The sequence below is a fragment of the Myiozetetes cayanensis genome, unplaced genomic scaffold (genome assembly GCF_022539395.1).
Source record: "Myiozetetes cayanensis isolate MyiCay16 unplaced genomic scaffold, myiCay2020 scf5-8, whole genome shotgun sequence".
NCBI lineage: Eukaryota > Metazoa > Chordata > Aves > Passeriformes > Tyrannidae > Myiozetetes > Myiozetetes cayanensis.
Genome location: NW_026087742.1, coordinates 10,596,201 through 10,617,727, shown reverse-complemented (window position 1 = coordinate 10,617,727; position 21,527 = coordinate 10,596,201). Strand labels below are relative to the sequence as shown.

General features: G+C 39.1%; 1 protein-coding gene across 3 annotated transcripts in view; it reads right to left on the bottom strand.

Moving 5' to 3' along the window:
* USP25 (ubiquitin specific peptidase 25) overlaps nt 1–21,527 on the bottom strand; it is an 89,663-nt gene that overhangs the window by 12,410 nt on the left and 55,726 nt on the right. For 2 of the 3 annotated variants that reach the window (XM_050331865.1, XM_050331866.1), the window contains 10 exons: nt 21,130–21,203; nt 19,519–19,667; nt 15,478–15,605; nt 14,863–14,958; nt 14,411–14,572; nt 11,562–11,770; nt 11,275–11,345; nt 7,698–7,926; nt 6,141–6,338; nt 4,711–4,850 (listed from right to left, as the gene is read on the bottom strand). In XM_050331865.1, coding sequence (XP_050187822.1) covers nt 4,711–4,850; nt 6,141–6,338; nt 7,698–7,926; nt 11,275–11,345; nt 11,562–11,770; nt 14,411–14,572; nt 14,863–14,958; nt 15,478–15,605; nt 19,519–19,667; nt 21,130–21,203 — 1,456 coding nt within the window. Of the gene's footprint in view, nt 1–38; nt 135–1,974; nt 2,089–4,710; nt 4,851–6,140; nt 6,339–7,697; nt 7,927–11,274; nt 11,346–11,561; nt 11,771–14,410; nt 14,573–14,862; nt 14,959–15,477; nt 15,606–19,518; nt 19,668–21,129; nt 21,204–21,527 lie in introns of all 3 variants that reach the window. The other variant, XM_050331867.1, reaches the window with a different exon arrangement.

The window sequence follows — 21,527 nt, the reverse complement described above, 5'->3', positions numbered from 1 at the left end:
AAAGTCAGAGGAGAACAATTTGAAAATGTTAGTTGTACCTTAAAGAACCCTGCTTCTGGCCCACACCTGTCATAAACATTCCTGGCTTTACCTATAGCCATGATAATACCTTGCATGTTCGGGGTCAGCATGACCTGCCACAAGGGATTTAAGGTAAAAGTTTTGAATGATTAATATTTAAATGACCAAATTCAATATGCTTTTACTCTCATGCAAGATAAAAGCAACTTAAGGCATGCATACACTGAAATGCTACAGTTCAATACAGATCAGGTGTGCATATTCTGCAAATCAAATCATGGCATGTGTATATAGTTTTACTGTAACAATATTAAAGGAATCTTATTTTAAAAAAGAAGAAAACCGTGTCAAAAAAGTTACATGGTCCAAACTTCCCATGCATTATTTGGCATTAGTATCCAGCAGAAACTGCACACTGAATGAGTTCTACCCATGGCCAAAGGATTTTAAAAGAAAAAAGTTTCAAGTAGAAAAATCATCCAGTCACACTGCACTGAAACCACAGTAAACCACACTGCCTGTATTTTATGCATATTTCAACATCAAAATCAAGAGACTCATTGCTGCAAATGCAATTGCTTCCTGAAGCATTTGCAGACAAATTCTTAAACATCAAACCCAAACAATTAACGAACACAAAGCCAAACATAAGACACATATCTCACAGCTATTCACATCAGTTACATACAGTTTGATACATGTAGGTTACTCTGAAAAGCCTTTCTCCTTTGTTAACTATGAACAAAGAAAAACTCTCCCTCTCTCCTTGGTATAGCTGGCACAGCAACTGGCACAGCAAGAAAAGAAGAAGAACCTTAAACTCTCTGCAGGAGTTTCCCACACACAAAAACATTTCTTTAAAAAAAAGCGAATACACTTACAAAATGAACAGGGAAATAGGCAAGAAATTTTCCTCTAGAAAGACAATGGCATGGGGACAACAGTGGGAAAAAAAACAAGAAAAAAAAAAGCAACAAACAAAAAAGCAGGTCACTATATGAGGTTTCCTCCTCTTGTCTTTAACGGTGGAGACTACACACCTGTGAGAAGCCAAACTCAGTGTGATGATGTCAATTAAATCATTTTATTCCCCACCTCATATTCCCAGTTACAACTGATCACAATTCCAGGACAGAATGACCTGAAATATCCATTTGCCTAGGGAAGATAAAAAGCTCCCCAGAGCCCCTCAAGAACATATGCTCAGACACCTGAGAATAGGGGCTGTCCCAGCACTAAGCCCAACCAAAATATTCAGAGTAGGCAGTGTCAGGACAAGGCAGTTTAATGACCTGGCAATGTTCCTTTTTACTGCTAAAATAGGGCAGCAAAAAATAATGTTTCTCAGGATGACAACGGGTTTCTCATCTATTCCTCGAGTAGTACCAGGTACATGCACCACCCTGGGCCTGACCTCAAAAAAAAAAAGACTTTTTTTTTTTTTTTTTAAGCTTTGCAGGAGTCAGCTCCACCAGCCACATCAGTTTCAGGTTATTTCCACGGATAATTTAATCCCCATAGCCTGAAAAGCTTAACCTTGGCAAATAAGAGATCAGACTTGAACACTGGCTTTATTGGACTGACACAGAAGCACAAACATTAAGAACATCACTCTCTGTCCTGTCACTTTTTAAATAATGGAGCAGTGTGCAGTCTGTCACCAGCATTTTGAAGGCTACCTGGCCTAACACAAACATTCAACTTCCATAGCTGAAGACAAATACACCTCCAGTGTAAACGGTACCATGCAAAGCGTGCCCAATTAGAGTAGGTAGTGCTTTCCTTTCATATTTCATTACAAATGAATACGTTGTTAAGATTACAAACTGCTAAGCATTTAGTTTTGCAGAAATCTGTTAAGTGTCACTATGTGCAGACATGCCAAAACTTCTCATCAGGCAGCACAAGAAAGCACCGAGGAGGAGCGGTGCACACAACCGCAGTCAAATGTACCTCATCGTCATAACCCCCCTCCTCTGACTCAATCACAAAAGTCCCTACATCAGGAATCGCCACCTCTACAACTCGCTGGTTAGGAGCTGGTGGAGCTGGGGCATTATCAGAGCTCTGCAGAAGAAAACCATTATCAGTATGTGTTCGGGGGGGAAAGAAAAAAAAAAAGAGTAATAGTCAGAAAATACAGAAAATTACGCAGAGACGCAAACTGATCTACTACAGTGATGTGCACTGCTGAAATCCTGAAAAAGTTAAGAAACTGAGAATATAAGTGATCTTTTTAAGCAGTACATTTTAAAGTTAAGCCATAATTATTAAAAATATTTCATTCATTCTTTAATCACTAATTATCTCTTTACAGGTTAGGATACTGCTATTGCAACTCTTAACATCTGTTACACATCTAAGGCAGATGGCAAAGGATGGGTCTATGAACCACCACTTCTTATATATTTCACCCCAAAATTACTGAATGTATCACAGAGTCACAGAATGGCTTGGGTTGGAAGGGACCTTTAAAGATCATCTGATTCCAAGGATGTCACCCACTAAATCAGGTTGCTCGGAGCCCCTCCAACCTGGTCTTGAACAGTGTCAGGCCAGATACTTCATACCTGAAGTACCTCCTGAATTCATACTAAAGGATGGAAACAAGCCAAAGGCTAACATTTCCTGATGCTCTGGGGAAAGAACAACCAACCAACCTCTAACAATCAAGATATTTTAAAGAATATTTAAAGGTACATTACATTCAACAGGTTTATTTTTCTAGCAGAGTAATTAAAAAGTAAATCAGAGGAAGATTTTGCTAGTCACTGAAATTCTCGCTATGTTAAAATGAGTTTTAAACAAAAATGGACACAAATCTCAGCTTCTATGGTCTATCACTGAATAACAGGCAGTTTACAACATTTGCAGAACTTAAGCCTTCATTCTCATCTAAGCAATCACAGAGTGCCATTCTATTTCTGCAACTATAACAATAGCCTCATTTTTTAACAAAGATTCCAGAAACATACACAGTTATCTATTTACACCCAACACTGTATAAATACAAAGGAAAACTGTGCAATAAGAGGGTAGAAAAAAAAAAAAGGCAATAGGGCTGAAAATGGATAAAATGAACATGAGATGAATAACCTACAATCCTGTAGATTACATATTCTGATGTTGGCTTTCCTTCTTTTAAAAATGGAGAAACAGAAAGAGGAAGAAGTACAATAATTAGAAAGCATGCTGATACACTGAGAAGAAAGCACAATTTCACTAAGTGAAATTTGGATATACAGAGAACAGCTTTTAAACAGTACCACAGTACCTTCAGATTAGCTAGAAATTTGCTTTAGATTATAACAGTTGAAGTACAGTAGTTTCTAAATAAAAGAGTTTGCATGGTTTGGCTTTTTTTCATTTATATTTTTCAAGAGCCATCCATCTTGCTGCAGGGAAAATACTGGAGTAAGACAACCTGCATCTGCCTCATCAAGCCCATCGTGGTGTCCCCATGTGGCTCCCTCAACCACAGCTTTGTGAAACCCTAAGGCTCACCACTGTGCAAGGTGTCGCTATCCTGAACTAAAACACTTGATCCATGGAATAAAGTCCGTAAGAAAAATGACAGTATTATGAATAAAAAAAAAAAAATCAGAGATACAGTAGCCTAAAGCATTAGTGGCAGAGCATCTTTTCATCCAGGGTTAGATAAGTTTCCCTGTTAACTTTGATTTCAGTTTAGCAGAGAAAGTGTGTTTCCCTGCTTTCCTGACACCATGGGAGGGAGGAGTGGAAAACACAGCAGGTCAACAAGTTGTCAACCACTTTCAAAGACTTTAAGAGGAGTTTCCTGCTGGCCCCAAGGATATCTATGGCTAGATCTGCTGCTGTTTAATGAGGGTTCATACCTGAACCATCTGCTTCAAATTCTGCAGAGATCTAAGCTGTTCCTATCTCTAGTGGTCACTAGGGGTGCCTAAGGAATCTATACTGTACATTTCTTATGTCTGTATCCGTAAGGCTAAGTTTCAAGACAGATGTATGTCTTGTTTAAATGGCACTTGGTTTTGTGGCCATATAGTTATAGAGAAGTAAAAAAAAATAATTGCTGGAAGAAAAAATTGTTAAATATTAGTTTCAGTAATAACCCATAAAATAGGTAATCTCCCATTCCTCTTAGTAGCTTTTGTATGAAGTTAAAACAGAATAACACAACACTTATCACCATTTAAAGTTAATATATGCATACTACGAATCACAAAAAGTGCATTAAAGCTACAGGATATTGTTGAAAAACCCCTTATTTTGAAAGCTTTCAAAGGTCTTTCAAGGGAACTCAATTATAATCTTACATTTCACAGACAAAAACCTCAGTGTCTAAAGCAGTATTTTTCAAGTCTTTTACATGGACTGTCAATATTTTCTCCTCAAAACTACATGGAACCATCTGATATTTTTAGAAGACAGTGGGCACAAACATCTGATTTTAATCTGAACAATATGCTGTACTCTTGACAAGCGCTTGAATCTGATAGAGAACTTGTATTTAGTATTTCTTTTTTGCACTACATTCATTACTGCTGTACACACTTTCTGAATGGACTTCAGTGTTGGATGATCCCTGAAGAAAGACCAATTTTAGTTCAAAGTTTCCAGACACACACCCGTTAATCAGCTTTTATTATTTCTATTTGCAAAATAAAAGCAAGAGAAGTATTTCAAGCTTCAAAATATCCTCACCGTATCCATTATAGCTTCTGGACCTCTATCTTCTTGTTCAGCTAAAGCTTTATTGATTGCTTGTACAGAATCTTCTTTTAAGTGCTTTGAAATGTCAGTTCTTGATGGCTGTTCTAAATATTCTGGTTCTCCTGCTTGAACTTAGTGACAGAAATAAGATAACAATTTTGTGTGTTAACATCAGCATGAATTTTGAATTGATTAGTTCTTATTTGGATCACTGTCTCATAGATAAGGTAACCCCACAGAAAATGCAGGGTAGGTCACACAGTTTACAAATACAACTTTACAGCAGTCTGTGTTGTTTTGAACACTTCCCTATAAATGGATCCCTGATTTTATATTAGGAACAATAAACCCATTAAGGCTCTTGAGTGAGGGATGTTCATCAATCGATCACCAGAGATGACCAAGAACAAAGATGAGATTCTACTTGAACTTTCTGTGGGATACAGGTTCAAAATATGGAATGACCTACAGCCACTTGAGTGCGAGATGTATTTTCACTTTGTAAAATAATAAACACAATATGTTCATCTGCCTTAAGAGATATCTCAAAGTCTCTTCCAGTTGAGGGCAATAAATTGATTAATATAAATATTATCTTATATTCCTTAAATGACAAAACCAAATTTTGGCAGGCAAATAAAACATTCATTTTGTACTTTCCATTACTAACAAAATAATAAAAACCAGTCTCAAAGTGTTTGTGAACTCAAAACATACAGAAGATGAAGTAACTCTCTGCAGAGTTCACAAAACAAGCAATGTCATTAAATCACTTCATTTTCCACATTCAGTTTGCAGTCACAGACAGTTACGAGAAATATATGCTCAGTCTTAAAAACTCCAATACAGCAATGAAAACATCTGGACAGCAGCCTCACTACAAATCACTGGCCTCACTGTTGTTGGTCAGCCTTTTCCATAATTTTAACACCCTCATTTTTACGTAGTAAAATCTTAAGTGGGTCCTACTATTGCTAAATCTGTTCAATGCGCCACACCAAATAAATTTTTCTTCTCTTCATATCTAAAATCTGTCTTAATTTAAAATGAGAAGGTAAGTCTTGTACTCAGTCATGCTGAATAGAAGAATATACATCACGTACTAACAAATTCTCAAAACAGACTGGTAAGACCTGTTAATAATTTCTTGTCTTAAAAGTTCAGTCTCTATGAAAAAAAAAGACAGTTAAGGATAACTGGAGAGAAAAGGCAGACTAACCAACAATTTTTCTTTTTCTTTAAATGAAATGCAAAAAAACCCCAGATTGAGCTTCAAGTACCATTACTCTGACCAAGTAAACAGTTGTAATTCACGATTACAAAAATTAACTCCTTTTCTGTTGTTAAGCTGTAAAACTATATATACAAAACCCAGTGATTTTTGGTCCTCGTCCTTTTACAAACAGGTAGAAGCAGCTAACCTGGAGCAGGTGAGGGTGCTGGTGCCCTGGGTATCTGAGATAACAACTTCTCCTGCTGTGCTTTCTGGGCAAGTTCTGCATCCCACTCTTCAAGTTCTTTTTCAAAACGTTTATTGTCTTCCTTGACATAATCCCTTAGATCAGAAGGTAGAGTGTCCATTCCAACAAGCATCTGCCCTGTTTCTTTGTTAAACTCCTCTGCAGTAACATGAAATATAAGTTTCAGAAAAAGAAAGAATAGGAAAAACAGAGTATGCTCAACAGATTTCCTCAAGTGAATTGCTGAAAATGTACAGTGTAACACCAAAACCCCCAAACTATATTACTTCTAACTGGTTTTACTATCTCTTGGGCACTCCTCTGCTACTGAGACATACTGGCTGCTGCTCCTGTGATCTTTGGATTTTACATTCTTGGGCACTATCAGATCACTGACGCCTTGAAAGATAAGCCTCTTGGGCCACAAGCACCTATGATTGCGAACATTCAGAAAAAAATTCACAAACCCCCCACCATCACTCAATTGCATTACAGTCACACAGAGACAGACACAACTAAACTTCCCAAGGCAAAGGGCGAAGGAGAGTGGGCCTACAGGGATTTGGAAAGTCAACTGATAGGAACACAGGCTAAATTGAGTAACCTTCCCAATTCTTTGGAGAGACTCCAGGAGATCAATCAGCTGTAACTGTCCCACAGGGAGCAGCCCTCAAATTTAACTGGTGTGGCAGAGCAGCCTACAGGGCCCACAGACCCTATGGCTGCAAGTCCACTACCAATCTGGCAATCTAGAAGTATCATGGGTAACATCAGTTCTCTTGTAAAAACTGAACAAATGAGCACTCAAGCTTTCTGCCCTGTGAAAAGACAGGAGCATGAAAATTTTCCACAACCTATTATTGCATCTCTGGATGTTTTCACAGTCAGTTCCTTGGTTACCATTATTATAAAACTTGTGCTAAAGGGATCTTTGTCCCCTCTTCAAACACTTCTATACAAAGCCTTACAGTTGCATAGTACTACGTGCCCTGAAAAAATTGCTCTGATCCATGTATTACTTAGGTTTAATGTGTGGTTGGTAGGGCTAAGTTATTCACATTTCAATTTACTGCATAAGCTTTCAAGTTTCCATGCTCCAGTAGAGTGCATTAGAGCTCTGAAGCTTAGGCAAAAAAAAAAAAAACCAAAAAAGGCAGCTACATGAGGATTTTAATGTAAAATGCTCATTTATCTATTTCCATGTTTCTATTCTCATGAGATAACCCCTTCAAAATTCTGAGCATGCAATCACCTGGCTAAAATGTTTGCAAATTAGCAAATGTATAGTTTATTTTAATCTCTTACTAATGCTGAAACACTGGCATTATCTTTATTAATCTAAAGGTTGAAGAGCAATTGTTCTACCTACAAAAATAATGTAACAGTTATGAGGAGAAATAAAACTTTCAATGATTATTAAAAACATTTCAAAAATCTGGAAATCATTGTGAGAGAAGCTCGCTTTATCAGTGTATTCATCAATTCTACACCATGCAGAATCCATATTGATAACATTACCTTGTATCAAGTACTGTTCCTTATCATTGATATACATTAAACAGTATGCACTGGCATTCCTGTAACCACCAAAAGAGTCCCGTTCCAACTCTTCCCAAGTTGACTTTGTCACAGAAATATCATTGTATTTCATCCATCTGTTCTGGTGGTGGTCATAAATATACGCCCAGTAGTGTCCTGCATTCGCTTGACCCTCGTGAACTAGCACAGCATGCAACCTATAAGGAACCTTAAAAAAGGAAACAGAAAAAAACCCAAATGTCAAACTCTCTTTGCCAGCAGTTAGTTCCTACTGTATGCCAGCAATAATAGCTGCACTAAATAAAAGTAACAAAAATAAAGTTAAACAGAATCAAAACAACACAGAGGAAACACAGACAAGTAAACCTAGCAATCCACTAATCATAAGGAATCGGAACTATGTTACTTACCACTAGTTACAGGAGATTTTAAAAACATTAGTGAGTGTACAGCATAAATGTCTACTCATCTGTCTTTACTGCCAGACACCCTCTTTTCTTAATTCCATAATATTCCTACCTTCCTTGTACAAAAAACCCTCAAATATGTCAGCCCTGACTGTCCGTGATTTGTTCCAGCTCTGACCTGGTAAACCTGTCAAAAAGTCTGGAAAGGCACATGCAAATTCAAGGTAATAAACTCTGGTCTTTCTATGTGCCATTAAGAGAGTTTATTAAAGGAATATCAGAGTTGAATACTTTTGTTACCTAAAGGTAAAATTACTGAAGTAAAATAAGAATATAACTGTTTTCTGGTATTGTAAATGTTATCAGTAAAGGCATTGCTAAGTATAAGCATGGAACACCTGAAGATGTCCTCTCTTCCTCCTGCAGCAAAGAAGGAAGATACCAGTTTCTAGAAACAATGTAAAAAGTATTCCAGGTTACATCTGTTCTATCTACGTAGGTGGGAAACTGAAGGAGAGAGAGAAAAGCAGAATGAATGAGTGCTTCCTTACTTACAAGTCCTTTAAAAGCATCATAGTGATTGACTCATTTTAACCTGCTGAAACAGCATATGCAACATAAAAGGGAAAACTGAGCTTCCCTGCTATGCACAGTGTGCCTGAATGACAACAGCTCAGCTGGGATGAAAAACGTCAAACCATCCTTTACTGGTGTCACAGTCCGGACTGAGGATAAACAGCCTATTTAACACAAGGTGTACTAAGTATTTGTTGCAAGTATCATTTGAGTACCTCAGTAATCAGTAACCATAAACACATGTAACTATGCCTTGAGAAACTCCTTGAAGTCACTTTTAACCTGATCATTCTGTTCCACGCTATATGCAAGGGCTGGAGATTTTGCAAACCCCCTTGAACTACAAAGCTGACTGACTGACTGCACAGCAGCTGGAATCAAGCAGCCTGTCATTCCAGAGACCAAACTGCACTCTAAATCTCCCAAACACAAGAAGTATACACAGAAGAAATCCTGGCAAGTCCTTAAATCTAAATGCTTTGGGGGTTTTGACATCTGTTATTAAACCAGTGTGAAAGCCTTCTTAAAATGATTGCAAGCCCGTGTATATGCACAAAAATATATGCAGATCCTGACTTTAAAAAAAAAAAGTTCTCTATAGACTTCAACAAAATAAAATTCCTCACCCTAAAATCAGGCACTAAAAATCCCAGGTGAATTTGAAACATTTTATTTAAAACCATGCTAACTGGGTCAGCTTGAGGGCCCCTACCATTTCCTCCAGCTCTGGAGAACCAGCTGTCCATGCTGAGCTTCCAGGAAAGTTCCCCACAAAGGTTTGTGACCAGTGTACAGGTGAGTTTGGTGCTGACAGAGATCTCTTGTGATAAGGCATTTTATCAACAGTAATTAATAGTACAGAGCATTAAGCTTCTTAGCTTACACTTAGTACTCATGAAACAGGAATGGAGCTTCACCAACCCACAGAACAAATATGTCAAAGCTGCTGTATCCAAGACAAACTCCCACAGGAAAAACTGTTGTGTCATTTCCCCACAGCAAATTCATTGAAGGAGGGAAATCATTAAATAAGCAGTTGATGAACCACTGATTGAGGAGAACAACACAAAATAAAATTTGCAGGAATCTATTTCATATGAAAACTTGACAAAGGTTTTAGGATAACTGTAGTTTTCCTTAGAGCCCAAAGGGGTCATAAGGAGAAGATGAAGAGCTTCTCACATAGTTCCTACAAACACTATGAAGTATCCTGCAAATATAATACGTTTGTCTTAAAAATTTGTCTAGTTTTATGTGCCTAGAACATGACTTACAAATGAAAAGCTTTCAGTCCTGCAACTGTATCGTGCAGAGGAAAACATCAATACTGTGAAACTTATCCCAGAGAATAGAGCAACACCCAGCTACCAAATCAACCAGAGGTAGAGATAGGCAGGGAAAAATGGATTGTGTGCACCTGCCTCCTTCCTACTGTGCCAAAACACCCACAGGGACAAAACCAGCTGAGCTGAATAAGGGCAACAACCTTTGCTTCCAGCCTGTGATTTCAGATGGGTCCAGCATCTACTTCATGTTTTACTAACTAATCTCCTTTTCCTTTTGTAATGATAGCTGACCTTTGCCATCCAGAGGTATTTCCTCCTATAACAACTAAGCCAACACAGGTAGACTATATGGATACAATGTTACCAAATTATTTCATTTTACTGCGGGATAACATGAAACCTTCTTGTTTTAACACAAGTATTAAGTAAAAAAAAAGAAAAGTGCCTGCAAGTAGCAAGCTTAAAGAAAGTCATCCAGGCAAGTCTGCCTGAAATCCTTAACATCAGAGCTCAGCTGCCAAAAGATATTACAAGCCATGTACAAAATAAAAACATACCTCAAGGAAAACTGTAAGCTGAACAGATCTTACTTGGAACGAAAATAGTTCTTTTTACTAACAGAAAGTAACAGAGGAAGTAATCCTTAACCTTAAAACCTGTCAAAGTGAGAGAACGTGAGTATAGGAACATAAGAAATGGCAGAAGAGCCACAACTCCATAGTAAAGCATTCTAAAAACGCTGTCGAGATTACACAACATGAGAATTTCCTAAAGGGCAGCTCAGACTAATAATCAAGGTTGTGACTGATACTAAATCTAAACAGTGTTTTAAAAATCCAACAATAGCAAAACAACAACGAAACCACTGACTTGCATTATTAACTACAAATCACAATCAGGAGCCTGAATTCCCAAGTATTAGCATGGAAGTAGCAATACACAAAGACACTCGCTAAGCAGCAAAGTACAAAAATAATAGTTTCTTGTATCTAATGCTTTGCTACCTTAATGCCACAAGATTGCCTAGCAATATGGTCAAATCAGAGCAAAAAATCAGAGATGGAATGTATTTTGGCTTTTCATCATTAAGTTGCTTGAACTTAAGCATGTCACCTGCAAAATATTGTAATGCTGTCTTCCATCTGACTGTGCACAACTCAAGTGTTTGCAAATCTCAAAGCCCTATGTAACCGCTGTACACTTGCTCTATTTTCAAGCATCTAAGACCTCTCAAAAAGTGACAAAAAGGATCTATTTTCAGTTATCTCATGCTGAAATTGTACTTACTTGGACCATTGTTTTGTCGGAGTACATCAGTTCAATTGTCCGGTGTATTCTAGATATACTTTCTTGTAAATCTGAAAGAAAAAAAGAACCTCTCTTCCGTAAGGCTGCATAATTGCACATGGCTACATCTTTTTTTTATCTCACTAAAAGCCAAACATGGGTACATTTCAATGTGGTGCATACTGATCTACCCACATGCCAAACAATAAACATTCTTGGATGAAAAATTTCCCCTGCTTGCACAATGTTTTCCAACAGCAAGTGCAATCCCCAGCTCGTGGCATTACCTCTAGTGTCATTCTCTACTTCAGTCCTCCAGCGATGCAAACAGCCTTCCAGGACAGACAGCTCCTCCTCCGTGATGTGCCTTGGTGCCGGATGCATCGGCAGATCAGGAGGAATTCGTGATTGTGTGAATGGTTTATGTATTACTGATCTTTGTACAGGAGATGTGCTTGGAACATCTGAAGAGGAAGGCCCCTGCTGTTCTATTGTGCTGCATTCATTCAAAACATGAAATACAAAAATTGAATCATCATGTGCACAAACTAAAAGCTACAGCACAAAAATAAACTTTTCCCCTGAAAACAGAAACTTTAAAGGTAATAATTTCCTACAATGCAATCCAGGAAAGGTACCTATAATATCAATATGGAATTAGTGTGTAAATTCTGAAGACTTTGTGGTGCACTACATGTTAGCAAAACAACTCTAGCTGCCATTACCAAACATAAAGGAATCAGATTTGGATTGGTCAAGCCATAGTTTGCTTCACTTGAAATGCTACTAAAACACTTTCAAATCACATCATACATGTAAACAGTGCAGTTTGAAACATTTACTGCCAAATGGCAGAGAGAAAAATCACAGCAGCTTGTCTTATGGCCCACTGACCATAAAATCCAATAAACACAAGTTCTCTGTTTAATAACTTCTTTGTGTGTCCTATGCCTAGCAGACATTCTTTTTCTGATCACTTACCTACAACTCATGTTATAACTGAACAGCAACAATGAAGGGACCTCTGATATTTATGGTACACTGGAAATTTAGTACCAACCCATCTAAATTTGTTCCAAACTACTCTAAGTCAAACTGCAGAGCAGCCACCTTAGGAGAACTCTAACAAGAGCAGCAGAATAATAAAAATTAAAACCTGTTACAGAGTTTTCTCATCAACAAGACCGCCTATATATAATTACACTGCCTTACAGGAATCTGAAGATCTTTCTTGCAAGCCACTGAATTTTTACTTCCTGTACAGCATCATAATACAGCCCGAGGAACCTGGATTCTTCAGTAGTTTACAAAGTTCTGAGAACACTAAGAGCTGAGAATGTCACTCCATATAACATAGCTGTGGTATTTCTACAGATTGACCAAAAAAAGGCACAAGACTTATGTTTTTACAGAACAAACTTCCTGCATAGGAGTTTGAACAAAGTATATTACTTTTGATTACTGTATTTCATGCAAGCAATGGTAACTTTTAGAAGTTTGTCTTCCCTTATCAGTCATCATTTCTACAGTAGGACATCTGAAATATTTCTGAAGTCTTTTTAGATTCATGTACTTAATTTCTTTGTACTACATAGTTAACCAGAACCCAAAACCCTGCTTTCCATATGCAATATAAAAAGCTATGTTATAAACTATGTTATAAACTGTTAGTGTCCAGCTAACCAAAGTTATATTCTAGCACAGAATCATCTAGTTTGGAAAAGACTGCTAAGACCATCAAATCCAACCATTAACCCAGCACCTGCCACCTCCACCACTAAGCCATGTCCCTGAGTGCCACATAAACATGTCTTTTTAATACCTCCAGGGATGGTGATTCCACCAGTTCCCTGGGAAGCCTGATTCAGTGTTTGACAACCCTTTCAGTAAAGAAATATTTCCCTAATATCCAACCTAAACATCCCCTGGTACCACTTGAGGCCATTTCCCTGCATACTATCGCTTGTCACATGGGAGAAGAGCCTGACCCCTACCTAGCACAACCTCCTTTCACGTGGTTGTAGAGAGCAATCAGGTCCCTCCCCAGTCTCCTTTTTTCCAGGCTAAACACCCCCAAGCTCCCCCAGCTTCTCTTCATCAGACTTGTGCTCCAATCCCTTCCCCAGCTCAGTCGCCCTTCTCTAGATTTGCTCCAGCACCTCAATGTTTTACTTGCAGTGAGGAGTCCAGAACTGGACACAGGATTTGAGGTGTGGCCTCACCAGTGCTCAGTGCAGGAGGGTGCTCCTGCTGGCCACACTATTTCTATCTAGGTCAGGATGCCATTGGCCTTCTTGCCCACCTGAGCATGTACTGGCTCATGTTCAGCCACTACTGACCAGCACCCCAAGGGCCTTTTCTGCCCAGCAGCTTTCTAGCCACTCTTCCCCCAGCCTGTAGCACTGCACAGGGTTGCTGTGACTCAAGTTCAGGACTCGGCACTTGGCCTTGCTGAGCCTCATATAATTGTCCTCAGCCTATGGATCCAGCCTGATCCCTCCGCAGAACCTTCCAGCCCTCCAGCAGATTCAGCACTTCCACCCAAACTGATGTCATCTGCAAACTGAGGGCGCATCCAATCCCCAATACTGAGTTCTTAGCTTAAATAATGAGAAAACCAACATTACTGAACATTACTGAACCTTTCTCTCCCTGATACTTTAGCTACTCTGTATTAAAAAGAGACTGTTAGGTTCCTGACAAACTTGGGGAGATGTATAAATTGCAAAGCAGAAAAGGAGCTTAACTCCCAGGCAGAAATTAACAGATAAACTGTATACCAGCAGCACATATACACTGCCCAATGCAGATTCTTAAACAGTACCCTTAGGAGGCAGTGACCTCCCCAGATATTGTGTGTATTCGAATTGTAGGTGGAATTGGGCTTTGTTTGAAAATGGAAATTCTCCACCCAGAGACATTTTTATAAGCGCATGAGACAAACACATTACTAATACTTAGGTTCATTTATTTAAGTCTGCTGTGCTGAGAAGCACTTCTGGGAGAAGAGCAGAGATTTTAGGCTATACCCCTTAGGAGATGCCTAGATTTATTCACCTGATGAACAAAGCAGCTAGAGTTCCTGCCTCTCTCCCAGAGGCTGGCTTGCACTGGGAGAGCAGGAGGCAGCCCTTACCTGGGTGAGGTCTGGGCTGGCACCGTGCCGCTCGCAGGGGCACTTGCACCCAGGTCATCGACGGGAGATGTGCACACTGGCTTGCTGGAGGCAAACTCCAAGGCGTACTGCAGGACATCTACCAAGGGGAATCGTTTAGGACCAGAACCATAGCTTAAATATCTGTTAACCACAAAACGTATTAATGCCATGACTCACATATACACATACACAAGAAAAAAAAAAAAAAAAAAAAGGAAAGAAAAAAAAATTTTTTTTTCTGGTTGACTGCAATTAAATAAAGCAAGCCTTTCCTAGCATGTTTCATGCATCAGAATTACAATGCTTATACACTATATACAAGAGAAAGAGTAAAAGAAAAGAGTAAATAATTACACAAAGTCTGTAGTTAAAAAAGAGTTATTCTATGTAGTCTGTAATACTATTTGCATTTACACATTTATCTATAGTACCGTTCTAATCTCTGCTGTAAAACTGTGAGGTACTCTTTGAGTCTCTTGATTTCATCTCGTTTAATTCTTGTTATTTCTCTGTTTTTGTGCATATACCTGTAAAACATGAAATTCAGAGAGAAGCATCAGCCCATAGCACCCTAACACTGGAACTGAGGTCTGTACCCACCAGCCATAAAATCACTAATGCTGAGCACTAATAAAAACTCACACTCTCTAGAACCTACAGTATATTCAGCACTAAAACAGAACTGAGACAAAAAAAAGCCATTAAACGTTCCCTTCCACAACTTTTAGAGGATGCTTTTTCCACGGCATCGAAAGCTCTGTTCATTCCATGGAGGACAAACATGTATTAGAAAGTTACTGTTAGATTCTAAATGAAGTGGTTTACGCAGCAACCACGTAGCAATACTCCTGTTTCATTATTTTGGTTGCCAGATAGCATTCAGCAGCTAACTGAAAGCCATCCTGGTATTTCACCTGTACACATCAACAGCATTGCACCGATGCTGAGGATACTCTTCAAACCGTGCAGTCTATCTGGAACACCATGAAATAGCTGACTTGTCATCCTCTTTCCCAAATGGACCCATAAATTACATTATACTGTACCTGTCTAGATACAAAATTGGAGGAAATTCTAATTTGTTGTGTATCTTCTCTGGTCTCCCCAAAGCCTGATTAAACTCAAATCTTGACAGCTCGAACGTTAAGACAGGAGGAAGCTCCGTGAACCAGTGCTAGACAAAAGAAAAACAGAAAACTCCACAATGAATGCCTTCCAATAGCAGTAATTTAATTTAGTAATAATTGTGCAATACCTGCAGATCAACAGCTGTGGGAGAAATTGGTTTTAGAAGGTGGGTCAGCATAAGCTTTGCAAAGCTCCCATCTTTGCCCTTCCCTGTAAACACAGACCCTTTGTTGCCCACGCTGCATCAGTGCTTTTCAACTCATCCACTGCTGTCTGTGTTGAAGCTGAGGAGGCAGGAAGGATTCTTCATGTCACATTTGCCTCGCTTGTACCAAAATCAGCCCATGCTCGAACCTACCTGCCTTACCAACTGTCCTGTTCTCTTTTAACTCACCCATAACATTGAAAGGGTTGTTTACACTGTATCAAGTGCTATTCCTGCTAGTCCCCTCAGGCTTATACTCCTGACCCTTTCATTCATCTGATATCACTCAAGTTTCTCCTCTGAAGCAGGATCAGTGAGTGCTCCGGGCTGAGCCAGATAAGAGCTCTCAGCAGCATAAAACTGATACTTCTTCTTGCAATTTTCTCTACACTAACAAGTTAAAGTTTCTGCTCATGTCTCTAATCACTGCTACTGTTATCATCACCTTACCTCACTTTTCTTTGACATCTGATTTCTGACATCAATGCCATTGCCCAGATTGACTCAGGGCTCACTTCAAGTTCTCCAATCCAGCCAAATGTCTTAAATAGTCTTTTCATACAATATCTCGCAGACAGCCTTTTTCTCCTGTGCTCATGGATAAAATTTATGTCTGGGTTGCCATCACTCCACATCTGAGTGCAAGGTTTCCTCTCTTCTCCCCTTGCCTGGCCTTAGCACAGGTAACCTTGTCACACTAACAGATTCCCAGGATGTCGCTGGGAATTTTCCTAGTTCATTGCCTTATTTACACCCAAAGTGAGCTGCCTTCCATTTTCTTGCCTATATCAGCCTCCAATAACCACCTTCTCAGTTTTAACAGAGACAATCATGACTTCTCTTACAACAATTTCACACAGCAGTGAATTTCAATGCTTAAGTCAGCAAAGACACAGTACAACCCTTCCCCTAAAACCCTTGCACTGCAAGCCCCCCAAACCACTTAATGATGACTAAGTTGCTGATGTGCTTAATTTCATCAACAACGATGCTGACAAACATTCTCTCATTTTCCTCACACTTCTAACTCCTAAGTATGTGCACTGACCTCTGTCTTCTCTTGAAAGAGGATAAGTTCCTCAGGAACAAAGAGTTTAAGTTCCTCAGGACAGGGATTTTTTTTGTTGTTCATACATTAGCTTGCCTGCTGACACCCCACTCCATAGCTGAGACTTCCATGCATCGTGATAATAAGAGTAAAAATAATAATGATAATAATAGTGAACAAGCAGCTAAATACCCCATTAGAGGCAAAGGTGGGAATGAGGAAAAAAGTAAAATGCTGCTTTCAAGATCTACTAAAATGTGTCTATCACAATAATACCTCTTTAGATTTGAGGAATGCCACTTTAAGTCTTTGTTCAGTTGAGACAGACTCTGTTAAAATCACAAAAAACTGAGCTTCCTTTAGTACTTCCAAGCCTTTCAGTGCACTGTAACAATGCAGGACTGGGGAAGTGATTCTTCCCTATACTCAGCACTGGTTAGGCTGCACCTTGAGTACTGTGTCCAGTTCTGGGCCCCTCCATTTAGCAAAGATGTTCAGGTGCTGGAGCAGGTCCAGAGAAGAGCAATGAGGCTGGTGAAGGGACTGGAGACAAGTCCTATGAAGGGAAGCTGAAAGAGATGGGGTTATTCAGCCTGGAGAAGAGGAGGTTCAGGGGTGACCTCATCACTCTCTACAACTACCTGAGAGGAGGTTGTAGCCAGGTGGGGGTCAGTCTCTTCTCCCAGGCAACCAGCAACAGGACAAGAGGACACAGTCTCAAGCTGCATCAGGGAAGGTTTAGGTTGGACATTAGGAAAAAGTTCTCCACAGAAAGAGTGATTAAGTATTGAAATGGACTGCCCAGGGAAGTGGTAGAGTCACCATCCCTGGAGGTGTTTAAGAAAAGATTGGATGTGGCACTTAGTGCCATAGTCTAGTTGACAGGGGGGTGTTCAGTCATAGGTTGGACTCAATCTCAAAGGTCTTTTGCAACCTACTTGGTTCTGTGATCTTTGAGGCAGCATATTTAAACATAGCTACTAAAAGCAGCAACACCACTACAAATTACTTCAGAGAAACTTAATCTTACTTAGCCCTGATAATAATGCAGTAATGTTTCTTGGTTTTTCACCACTGTCAATATGTCATATGATCTTCACTTCAATTTCCACATGCTAAGAAGCCAAGTTGATTAAAACCCTGACAGTAACTCAGAGCTTAACAGTCTAGACCTGTACATAACTATCCTTCTGTTCCCCACAATTTCCTGACATTATAGGTTAAAAACCCTCAAAAACAAAAAACAAAACAAAACGAACAAGAAAGCACCCACAACCACACAACCCCAAATCTGACATTTCTAGACAAGCATTTATAACAGAACTGACATTTTATGCAAGAACACACAAATATTTTAACTGCAAGACAATTTCAGTCTGCAAGATGAACAATCGTGTTCTTGTAGTAGATACATACAAGATTTCACCTAGAATGAAGAAACAAAATTTTGGATTCTACCAAGGAATTTATGAGATTTTTCTCTTCCAGTTATGTTGCAGTAAACATGATCATTGTAAAAGGAATGCTCTAAAACATCTGTTGTAAAACACAAACTCGGAACTAGAACTTCAGACTGGAGGATGATTTCAGTGTGGGCCACTAGGCTTCGTAATTAAACCCTGTGTGTATGCTGATATGATTAAATGAAGCAAAGTTATGTTACTTCCAAAGACTGACATCAAGGAAGAAATTACATCTTTCTACTTAAGTAGAAGAAACCTCCTAAGACTTCACATCTTTAAAATAACTGTGGTAAAACATGACCAGTTGTCTAAAGAGAAAGTAGTTCAGCCCTTAAAGGCAGCGAGAGATTCCTGGTTTTCCATATTAATAACCCACAGGTTATTAGAGAGAGCTCTGCCAGAGAAAAATGCTGGGCACACATGTGAATGCCAGCAGTAAGAGGGGATGTTCCAGAGCACACCCTCCTGGTTCTACAACCACCAACTACCTCTTTTCCTAACCTGTGATTTCTGCACAAGAAATCTCATTCATCAACTCATCTCAATATCATACACTGCATACCCCACTGCTCCATCTGAATCCCTTCACCCACACTTCCAGCATGTTCTGGTATTTGGTAGCCTCCTGCTCTAATGAGCTCTTCTGGAACAGGAGGAACAGCAGCCCACAGAATAGGTATTGTCTGTCCAACACTACAAGCAAAGCAGAGAATTGCCCACTGTAGGTGGCAAAGAAGAGGATGAATGGAAATGCCAGTAGAAAGAAGAGAGGGGAGAAGCCTAAGGTGCTGAGCAATTACATGACAGAGGCACAGAGGAACAAGGGGAATGCTGTGCAGCAATGGCAAGGGCACAACTCACAGCTGCTGTTCACAACATGGTCCAGAGCAGCAAGTCAGTCAGAGCAGTGCTCAGGTACCACAGGACACCTAAGCCATGACCTCTCACGGAGATCAAGTATCAGCAACATGCAGGAAACCAGCCTGTGTCAAATCACCACTGTAAGCACTTAATTGTGCCAGCTTTTAATAAGCATGAACTTCCTATCTTAAGAAAACGCAAAAAGATTATATTCTGGATACTCCAAAAGAGATACAAGCCCCCCCCCAAAATTAACAGTATGCCAGACATCAGGACCTGCACAGCAGCAGGTCAGGTAAAAAAACCAACCATGAACCCAAATGAAAAATAAAAAGCACTACAACAACATCCCTAAAGAAGCCCACAGGAGCACTTAACTCACCTCCTGGCCAGACTTGGCAGAGTTTTCTGAATGGAGGGATTCAATTTCCCCTTCAATCATTGCAGCTTCGAGGCACTCATGCAGATCTTTGAAGCCATTAACCTGTAGCGGATACTGGCCAAACATTTCTGTGTTTTCAAATTTTTTACCTTCACATGAAAAATGAAACAGTTAATGTTTCAGAAACAAGCATTTATCTTTTTAAGAAACGAACAATCCTAGATCAGCTGATCTAGTCTATTGAAAAATACTCACATTTTCTTATTGAGCAGTTCAATTATATGTACAAAGTTACAAGTGGCTCAAACATAATACTGAAAATCTCTGTATTTTCTTCTCCAGCCCATTTTTTTATATTGTTTTAGCATCTACTGGCAAAACTCAAAATGACTTCGCTCTACAGATGTATGAGAAGTTTTACACATTAAATCAAAATCATCCTCCTCCCGCAAATAGCAGTTTAGTAACACAACTGTACATTGTATCAGCGAAGTCAGAGGAATTGTTGATATCAAAGAGCCCTTTGTATAAATACGTTTTGCAAAAATAAACCGCAGAAGAGAACATTCAGGATTTCTGTCCTGAAAACAAGACTATACTTTGGTAACAGTGTATAACGATGTAAGCTCAAACATGAGGAGAAATATAGGGGACAAGTGATTTCAACCTAGAATTTCAATTTATTTCATCCTAAAGTCAGTAACAAGTCTTCTTAGGCCTGCTAGTTTCTTTCCATTGGTTTGATTTTTACATATCTCTTCAGTTAAGATGAGAATGTAAAGGAGGAAAGTAGTTAAAGGAGCAAGAATGCTGGCTAGTAGCAAGAAATCTGCAGAATGGTTTTGAAATCTGACAACAAATCATAAGATACACCATTCAAGGTCGAGGAATAACCTGAAGCCAATTAAAAGACTATAGCTGCTTCTTTCAAATGCAAGTCATTAGCTTAGGATGCGAGACCAGATTCACCAATATTAAAGTTCCTCAAAAATGCTTTCATAGCCTCCTGGAAATAGAGAACACTGCAGTTCCACAATTCTACTAATTACACACAGATAAGATAAAGGGAAGTTTGTTGTACAGTCTCTTCCTCCTTAGCACTCCCTCCAACACTGCCTTTGGGGAGGTTTCCACTGACTTGTTTTCAGCAAACTGTAACTTTTAGGAGGGTGAATTTTTCATACAAGAAACTGTGCAGAAGAGAATACAAAAAAATGAAATTTTAAATGGCACTAAATGAATAAGAGAGAGTGAGAGACTAGCTCGATGAAATACAGTAACTTGCCTTCTACATACAATCAATAAGTGGTAAAAGTGCCCCAATAATTTCTTCCAAGGATCTTCCCTCAGCATCTCACCCAAACTTCTGCTGCACTGAGAGCAATCAGATCCTCAAGGTTATCAAAACAGTCTTTCTGGATCCCTGCAGCTCACTGCATTTACCTTCAGTCTCATATTTCCAGGACAAACCATTTGTCACAGACTGAGCTTATATCCTCCAAGTGTGCTTCTGCAGAAGTACCTAAATCCTACAACTGCATCATTCACACGCGTACTTGGACAGGCACTGGACAGATAACCACAGATGTCCAAGTAAATCCAGATGCATACCTTCAAGTACACCTACTGCTAGAAATCGTCCATAAAACAACTCCACCATTGGGTTCTTTGGTTTCTCTCCATCCCTAAAAAACAGGAAGTGTGTTAGTGCGGGGGGGGGCGGGGAATCAAACACAAGCTACAAACTTAAAAACAGATTATTCTGAATTCATTATGGAAATTATGCTGCCTATTTTTCTCAGTTACTGCTCATTTATATTTCTACTTTTCTCTAATGACAATAACAATGATTTGGATATTTGCAGTGATAAGTATATTCCGAAAATTAAGTTTCAGAAGTACCTTGTTCTAGGAACATCTATGTAAACCAGATTCAATTCATGAGTGGTTAATTGTACAAAACCTTTGTAAAAAATATTTCCTGCAATGCTCCAGAAAAAATTATGTAA